The sequence below is a fragment of the Arachis stenosperma genome, chromosome 4, assembly GCF_014773155.1.
Source record: "Arachis stenosperma cultivar V10309 chromosome 4, arast.V10309.gnm1.PFL2, whole genome shotgun sequence".
NCBI classification, from domain to species: Eukaryota; Viridiplantae; Streptophyta; class Magnoliopsida; order Fabales; family Fabaceae; genus Arachis; species Arachis stenosperma.
This window is the reverse complement of record NC_080380.1, coordinates 120,346,786-120,356,598: the sequence shown is the minus strand read 5'-3', so window position 1 is coordinate 120,356,598 and position 9,813 is coordinate 120,346,786. Positions and strand designations below refer to the sequence as shown.

Genomic DNA, 9,813 nt, shown 5'->3' with positions numbered 1-9,813 from the left:
TAATGTCTGTCTCATCCTACCAATCAACTAAACAAAGCCTAGTTACAGTAACAAAAACCAAAGCCTAGTTACGGAAAAAAAAATCTAATTAATGTTGTCTTAGCTTTTCAAAATGATCACTTATTTAAAAACAAATCAAATTTTTAAATCAACAATTATTTGAAATCAAAGGGTATATTAGACTAGTCACCAAAAAAAGGGTATATTAGACTATTATTGACCAGAACAAAGCTTAAGTAAAACAAATTCAAACCCATCTTTATAAAGCACAAACTTTGTTTTGAGAAAAAGGATATTTGCTCTAAGAAAAGGCAGAACAAAGTAGGCATTTGGGATGCAACAATAATGGGCATAAGAAAACTTGCTGTTAGTATCTAATATCTGAACAGTGAATACTATACTAAATTCATATCCAAGCAGAGATACAATTCAGTGAACAGTGTACCAAAATTGAAAGGGGTGTTGAAAAATGAAACGAGATCATTTTAAACTCATTCTTGACCATTTGTAGAGTCCATAGGCTCAGCTTCAGCTGATTCATCTGCCTTGTCCCCCTTCTTACCTATGAGAAAGAAAATAAAAAAAAAAGATAAATCATATGTTATTGGAAATTAATCAGAAATCTATAGAAGCAATGATACAATATTGCAAAGAATGATAACATAATATAACCAATCTTATACCTTTCTTCTTTTTCCCACCACCTTTCTTCTTTGTCTTTGTGCCCAAAGCCAGCCATGCCTTGATATCTGGATCCTCTATGGTTTTCGTTGGCTGCAACTCTTGGAGTGGATAAGAGGTGACTCGATCCGATCCATTTGGCATTAGCAAGACTGTGAATTTGATGTGTGCAACATAATCACCTGAAAACAACTAATTGTGCATGACATGAGCATGACTCAAATGAATCAAAACACCAATAGATTAAATCATGCTACTAGCCAAGAAAAATTTTCACCCGGCTTTTCATGCAGAACAGGATATGGCTGCAAGAGCTCATGATTCACACATTCCACTAGACCCAGGCGAGCTCTTTTCTCTTCCAAAGCCCTGGATAATACAATTAATGTCTTAGGAGAATGAAGACAACACATTTAAATAAAATACTAGAAATATGCATGTAGGAATTTACCTAGCAGAGAATGGCATGATTGGAAATTTTTGGCTTATTTCACTGAAAATAAATCTAGATGCTTTCATCTTCAAGTGATAACTCTTGTCAACGGCTCTCTTATAAATAGTGGTTTGCTTTTCGTCCAACAGCTTGGGCTGCAAGTTATTAAGAAGTTACTTTAGCAACTCATTCAATAATTCCCTCGTATTGGTAATTGATAAATACCTACCTTGCCTTCTCCAGTGCTTGTTACTATATCAATTGCATAAACTTCGTTTTCCTCAAACTCCGCATCATCAACCCTTGTATCTGGATTTGTTACACTAAGCACAACTTTGTTCCCATCAATTACAAATTGCTTCATTTGGTGACTAAGCACACCCTCAACAATTTTACAATCATAGGCAGCAGCAACCTTTTGAATTGCCTCGGTTACATCCTTATTCTGCCAAGAGAAACAAATTGATTAATAAATTATTTACAATAATAATATAAATCAGCATAATCATGATTCATAAAACAATTTCTACATTAAATCAATAGTTGTATCAGAAACCACCAAAAATAATCACTTGTTAATTTGCTACGAAAAGTACAAACCATTCCCTCAATTACACATATATATCAATAAGTAATATGTTAAACCTTGTACAATGTTGGCCATAGTAGCAAGTATACTGACTATAAAATTCAGCACGACTGTGAAACTATTATCAGCCGATTATGTTTAGGCAACAGGGAAAAGAGGAAATCAATATAGTACTAATCACCTCGGCAAAGTTGCCAATTCTACAAAGAATGAATTTTAAGTATTAGGAGGGCTTGGAAAATGAGTTACAAATGCAACCAATTGGTGTCAATTAGCACACTAAGTTGATACCAACTTGATTGTGTCTATATATCCTTAGAGATGGTCAAAATGTATTATGGAAAAGATTTTCCGGTAAAAGGACCAAGGACAAGATAACCATGGAAAAGATAACCAACTATGGAACGGAAGATGAATGATTATCCATCAGTGTAACTATGACAAAAATGGCTTCATTGGGATGACCCATAGCCTATGATGTCTACATCATATGGAGATCATACCATCCAAACTTAAAATCATTTTGTAAAACACCAAACATTAATTTGGAAGGGAGACAAAATCAAGGAACAAAACCAGCTAATATTTCTCAAAATTCCAAAGATAGAAAATTTTTGAATGATGGTGCATGATAAAATCCATCGGTGTGACAAAACCGTATGTCTAAGTTGCTTGAACTTGAAAGCAATTTTACTCAGGTGTATACTAAATAGTTAATCAAGTAACTCTAGCTGAGATTACACAATGAAAAGCATACATGACCTCTATCAGTGTAACTATGACAATGAAGCTTCATCGGATTATATCCATGGCTCATGATATTTTTCATCCTTTAGAGATCAATGCACCCCTTGAAACAGAGATTTAAAAATAATCTAATTTCATGCATATTTGAATAAGCTGAATTGCCTCTGTAATCTATATTATAAATATAGAATAGTAAACAACTCGTGTTCAACATAAGCCAGTGCACTGGAAAAATGAACATAATAGTCCGAATTATAGAGCACAGAATAAAAATCATTTAAGATTTCTAGAGATTCCTATAAAGGGTGCACCTAGTTACCTTCTTTCCCGGCCTTACAAGTCTTAAGGCTACTTCGGCAGCAGTGTTTGCAGCTGTGATAACATCAGCTGCCCGTCCTGTAACTGGGCCATCCTGAAGCACATGTGTGTGTGCCACAGCAGCAATGAATCCATCTATATGACAAGCCATATCACTGGGAAAAAATGCAGAAAAGATAAATTAGCATTAATAGCCAAAACCAATCTCCCACCATTCTTAACAAAAGTATTCTCCAAATATCTCACTCTTACATTTTCAATATATCACCTCCTTCCAACACCGCCTCATCGCTCGCTAGAGGAGAGAAATGACAGACTGTATTGTTTACAGATATGCAGGTTGGAAAAGCAACGCCTCTCTCAATCTTTCTCTTAACATTCTTGTACACATTACCGGTTTGCCTTCATTAAAAGAAAAAGGAAAAACAGTTGAACACTAAGAACCATAATACAAAAAGAGAAACTAACACAGCTATTACATACAAATATGAGAAATGGCACAGAACATTGAACATTGCTAATTCCATTGAATTATAAAAGAGAACATATAAGCTTACTCTCTAATGTATGAATCTCCTTTTTCGCAAATGTCCACAATCTTGGCCTTCGGTTTACATTCTGAGACCACCAACTTCAAAGCCTCTGCTCCCAAAAATACAAAGCATCCATTATCACCAACATAAAAAAAGAAAGAAAAAAAAAACAGGAATTGGATAAGAGAACGGTATCTTAATAATTCAACATATTCGTGTATGAAATATATAGAATAATTAAAAAAATAAAAAAATAAAAGAGTGAGTAACGCACTGTTAACGATCTCAGCCGCAGTCTTGTATTTGGTGACAACTTCAGGAGAAGAGAGATCCAACTCCTTCTCCTCCCTTTCATCATCTGACATGGTTGCTTTCTTGTTCAATTGTTCTCGCTTCTGCCAACAAAAAAAAAAAAAAAAAACACAGAAAAAAGAATATCATACATTTGCGGAATTCGATAGTGAGAAAAAAACTAAAATTTGCAAAGAAATAAGGAAGACGGAGACTAGAATTTGTGAAATTGAAGAGTTTTGAAGAATCACTAACAGCGAAGGGTTTGGTGGCAGTGAAGAACGAAAGGTAGGGTTTTAGAAGTGAATGGAACGGTGTGCAAGTGTTAGAAAAGCAGAGAGGTGGCTGTGGCTCGGTGCAACTAGGGTTACACCTTTGCAGATCAGCTTTGGCTTATATAGGATTTTTTCATTTTCATTACATTAAAATTACTATAAACTTATGTGTAAGGGTTTATCTATCCAAAAATGTCATTAGTTCCTTTATTATTATTATTATTATTATTATTATTATTATTATTATTATTATTATTATTCTATTCATTTTATTGATTATTCATTATTATATATGTAATGTGTAGTGATCTAAGAAAAAAATGCTACAACTGCAAGACATTAATTTGAATATCATGTCGAGTTGTATAATATTGTACAATAATTATGGTTGTGTTTGTCTAAGATTCTAACAAACAAAAAGAAAAGAAAATATCTTCTTATAATTTATAGGGAAAAGGACATATAGGTCCTAATTTTTTAAATTTTTGACAAATATATTTTTGATAAAATTTAAATAAAAAAAGTTTTTGATTTTAATAAATAGAGAATAATTTAATCCTTCCGTCTATTTGTTTCTCATATACTAAATGGAATTGGCTGACGTGGATGAAATAGTATCCAGATGTCCGTTATGGTACCATGCTGGAAGGAGAATAAAATTCAAAAGACAAATAAGTCCTTGACGTCATTTTGCGAATAAAGTTTGAAGGACAAATAGGTCTTTGAGAATTTAGTTCATTATGCTTCTATATGTATCATATATTACTATCTAATTGAAATATACCTATATTATGTATCATATATTATTATTTAATTTAATAATCAAATGTGTCATATGATACTCTTATTAAAATTGAGAGAAAATAGCTTTTTTTTTTCAAAATTAATAAACTCCCTTCCTAAATTCTCTCATCTACCTCTCTCCATTTTTCTATTTCTTTCTGCTATTTTTACTCTATATATAATTTATATTTTATATTAGTAATTTGACAAATCAAAATATGCCATTCGATATTTTTTTACAATTAAAATATTTTAAATATAAAAGTATACATGTTAAATTATTTTAAATTTTAGACAACAAATGTTAAAATTAATTATTAATAAAAAATTAGACTTTTTCATATAAAAATAATAACTAAAAATCTTATTATTTAATTTTTTTATCTACAGATATCTTGGTCTTCTTAGGCAGAGACTTTTGTCAACTTACAATTTTTTTTGTAAAAGTAGTTTGATTTTATAAATCTTTTGTGCTATGCATAATTTATATTGTCAGAACAAAGTGAACTATAATTTTAAAAAAATTTATTCTTGTAATGTTATTACGGATAAAAATACAGTTCTAATATAATACACAAATGCACTAATGCTAACTTAATACATGAATGATGCACAAGTAAACTAATGCTAACTTGATGCATAAATGAACTGATATTAACTAATGCCACTGGTATGATGAAAACTGAATTAATGTAATTTAACAAATTCTAATATAATACACAAATGTACTAATTCTAACTAATGCTAATTAATATGAGAAAACTGAACTAATGCAATTTAAGAAAAAAAGTAGAACAGAACAAGCCCAATTTCTGTAATTTTAATACAAATAATCTAAATTGCAGAATACAAGTTAACTAGATTTCAAAATACAAGCATAATTTTATAAACTAAATTTTCATAATAGAAGTATAATGAACTAAATTCTTAAGGACCTATTTATCCTTCAAATTTTATTTGCAAAATGAGACTTATTTGTCCTTCGAACTTTATTCCCCTTCCAGCGTGACACCGTAACGGACACCTAGACACCGTTTCATTCATGTCAGCCAATTCCGTTTGGTGTATGGGAGGCAAATAGACGGAAGGATGAAATTGTCCTCCGTTTGTTAAAGTCAGGGACTTTTTTGTATTTAAATTTTGTCAAGAATGTATTTATCAAAAATTAAAAAAGTCAAGGATCTAACTGTCTTTTTTCCTAATTTATATTTGTATATAATTAACAACGTTGAAAACATTTTTTCTTGATTAATTTTTATTCCATTTAAATATGGAGAGATTTGGTTAATTTTATAAAATATACAAGTACTAAAAATAATTTAGTAAAAAATATTATTAATAAAAAATAAAAAAGTGGTTGAGTGGGTTATCTGAAACTGGATTGTATTTGGACCTATACATGAGGTCCAAACTCCTTGTGGGACAGCGTCTGACTTGACCTATGTCAGGTAGCCGTCGTCCGAGTTCTTCGTGAGGAAATGGAGGGTGGTACCTGCAAGACACTCCGATACTTAAGTTAGTAAGGGTATAAGCAAATTTATAGTTAATTGTGTCTTAAGCATACTTGAGGGATATCAATGTATTTATAGGTGATGAGCAAATAACTACCGTTGGAGTGGTTCCACTATTGGTGGTGGATAACCGTCTTCTTTATTTGGGGACTATTGAGATCTCTCTTCTTGAGATAAATGAGAGATAATGGAATTAGTTATAACTCTTTCAAGAAAGATTTATCACCTTGTAATGTTATGTTCGACCTCTTTGGAGGCCGGCTACTCAATGACTGTCTTCTAGGCTTTTTCTAATTTGGACCTGATTTGAGTTTTGGATTAAGGTATAAACAGAAGTACATCCCTAAAATTTATAGTGTATGTTAACATGCCAAAAGAAAAGGTTGAATAATGGCTTAATTTAAATTTATGCATAATTAGATAAACAGATTAGGTAAAATGTTAAAAATTTTCTAATTTTATTTTACAATAATAAAAAAGATAAATTTTATGCAATGACACATAAATATTTGTATCTCATTTTTTTATTTTGTGAAAATTTTCATACATATTTTTTTAAATGTGTTATAATATTTTTTTTGGATATTAATAAAATTTGATCTTTTGATTTTTTTATTATAAAAATTTTAATATTATATCATAAAATCACTTTTTAAAACAATTAAGTTGATAAAAAGAATAATATTAATGATTATATCTCTTTAAAAAATTAAGAGTATGTAACTAATAATATACCTTGATTTAATTTTAATGTGGGATCAATATCTAATTCTCACATTGTTAGCTTAAAAATTTTGAGATTTGTACACTAATCTAAAATAAGTTACAAATATCAAGAACAAAATCTAGCTTCTAAAGAATTCAATGGTCATAGTATCTCTTTTGTCTTTTTCAAGCTACTAGATTATATTAAATGAGTAATTACTAAATCAGTCTTTGAAAAATTTAAGATTGGACACGTTAATTCACCAGCTTTTGAAATATACAAAAAAACTCCTTCAAATTTAATTTCGACAAACAAATAAGTCCCTAACCTTATTTCTCCATCAATGACAAACGAAAAATGCTAACATAAATCCTAGACCAGCATACATGGCAATCAGTTATCTACGTGTGCAAACAAGATAAATTAGTCTTTAGGCTTATGGTTGCAAAACACAACGTTTGTGTAACACCCTATCATACAAAGTCTTATGCTTAAGTCATAAAATAGAGATGACAAGGTATTACGACCTCTAAAATAAAATTTAGTATGTATAGTAGTGTGAAAAATGATTATAACTAGGAGCCTTTGAAGAAAAAGGGTTAAAACAAAATCGTAGATTAAAAAGCGCAACACTCCGATCGCTAACATAACGTAACGGTTGAAGGATAAACTAATGCAAGATTATATATATACAAAAGAGTACCAAAAATATGAATATCAAAACTCAAGATCCGGTTGTAAAGATAACCGGTCCGAGCATAAAAGAAGTATATACAAGTAAATATATAAAGCAAGGAACCAAAGGAAACCTAAAGGGCGAAATACAAAACATGTTCTCCAAAATCACCTCTAAGAGGAGTCAAACAGTATGTATTATTTAGTGGAGATAAAAGTATCTAAGTGAAATCATAAAAAAAATCAAAGTAAAGTCTCGAGAACCAAGGAATCTTTGCTAATCCAGAAGTCTCCAGCATGCATCAGCGAGAAACCTCTCGACCTGCATCTAAAAACCACAAAATTTGCATGGGTGAGAACTAGAGTTTCTCAGTATGGTAACAGTACCCACATATCTAACATGTAATGTCCTGGAAAAGCCAAAGGCAATCCTAGAACTTCCACCAGATAATTCAAATCTTATAAATTGACTAAACCATAAATGGCAACTGACTAAAGATCTTCAGTCTAACTAACATTCCCCTTTCTAATTCCTGCAATCCTCCCAACCGCTAGCAATAATATAATATGGCAAACACAATTATATCAGACAAAGAGATATACAAGTAGGAAACAGATATGGCATTTAGACAATTAGCAAGTAATATATGCAGTCAATTAGGCAATTCCAAACAATTCACATAGTATGCATATGATGAATGTCTGTCCTAATGGCTGATGAGTCTCATCTGTCGGTTATAAAGTCAACCCGACAAGTCCTGGTAGCTAACCATTGGACTGTCCCTCTGTCGTGCACCCCCAACTCGAGTTATACTCAACATAAATCATCATTCATATCCAACACCCTCACTGGTGCATATTCACAGGGGCGAGCTCATCTGGAACTTTCACGGTGTCTGGCCACACTTACGACATAGGGTCAGCAGAGTATCGAGTCTTCACCTAGAGCACGTGGTGGCTAGCCACTGCTTTCTCCCAGGAAAACTCGTATCTCATATAGTGGAAGTGCAACATTCACATTTCATTCAATAAGCATATATGCAATTATACCCAGCCATAATTCAATAATGGCTTCGCCGTAATCCGGCAATAACTCAACCATTCGGCTCATAATTCAATCCATAACCAGCCAATTCATTAACAATTATAGCCATTCGGCTCATGGCATACAAAGCACTTCCACCACCATCCTTCGTATCTCATACAATCATCTTTGATCATCATTGATCATTAACTCTCCCCTTTCTTCATCCACAAGTTATCACGATTCCTATCTCCTTCCTATTGCTAGTCATATCATAACAATTTAAGATATAAGGGGTGAGATCGGAGGCTTAGAAACATGAAATTTGGCTTTGAAAACTCAAAAATCAATCTTGGGGTGAAAACTGGGTCACGCGTATGCGTGGATAGGATAAAAGCCAAACGACGCGTACGCGTCAGCCACGCGTACGCGTGGGTGCGTTTTGTGCCCCACGCACAAAGCCAGCACAATTCTCGCACAACTCTCAAGAATTTGGCCGGGCAATTGGTTCAGCCCATCAACGCGTACGCGTCGGCCATGTGCACGCGTTGGTAGTGCAAACGACGTGTGCGCATCGGCCACGCTTACGCGTGGGTTTGCGTTCTGCCAAAAATTTTACTAAGTTAAAAGCTGCAGAATTCACAATTTTAAACCCCAATTTTTCGACGGGCATAACTTCTCCGTTTCAAATCATTTTTTACCCGTTCTTCGAACGGTATAAACATCTGGATCCAATTTCATTTCTAAATAAGTTTGGCACAAATCGGTGATCCGGAGTTCAAGTTATGCCCTGTCAAAGTATACCCAAAAACCACATTTTCATACAAAACTACAAAGTGCCATTTTCAAAACAAACCAATTCTAACCCTTTTCAAAACCAACTAAAATATACCAAAAATCAACCTCAAGCCTCATCAACTCATACATTAACAATTTTTGTCAAATTCATAACCACCATTCCACCATTTTAACCCATCTAAATCAAATACTCAATTTCAAACACATTTTCATGTCATATATTCTTTCCCATCCAAATTTCCAACAACACCATTTCCAATCAACCATCATTACATATAATCAAATATCATACTCACCGTCAACATGGTTTCACCCACAATTCAACCTCAATCAATCATCAAGTATATATCACAACATGCATATCTCTCATGCATCATACCATCAAGGCATCAATATTCATAATCACATATATGACCACACAATATATCTCAACCATTCAACATCATCAA

The 9,813-nt window shown here is 32.5% G+C and overlaps 1 protein-coding gene across 1 annotated transcript; it reads right to left on the bottom strand.

The window, feature by feature from the left end:
- Positions 1-232: 232 nt before the first annotated feature.
- On the bottom strand, positions 233-4,009 carry LOC130977111 (ERBB-3 BINDING PROTEIN 1). The gene is made up of 10 exons (XM_057902125.1): positions 3,848-4,009; positions 3,576-3,696; positions 3,326-3,410; positions 3,021-3,170; positions 2,770-2,923; positions 1,344-1,559; positions 1,133-1,269; positions 959-1,050; positions 684-863; positions 233-562 (listed from the first exon to the last, which is right to left on the bottom strand). Exons 2-10 carry the CDS (start codon positions 3,664-3,666, stop codon positions 492-494), a joined length of 1,176 nt encoding a protein of 391 aa, XP_057758108.1. The 5' UTR covers positions 3,667-3,696; positions 3,848-4,009; the 3' UTR covers positions 233-491.
- Between the last annotated feature and the right edge of the window lie 5,804 nt (positions 4,010-9,813).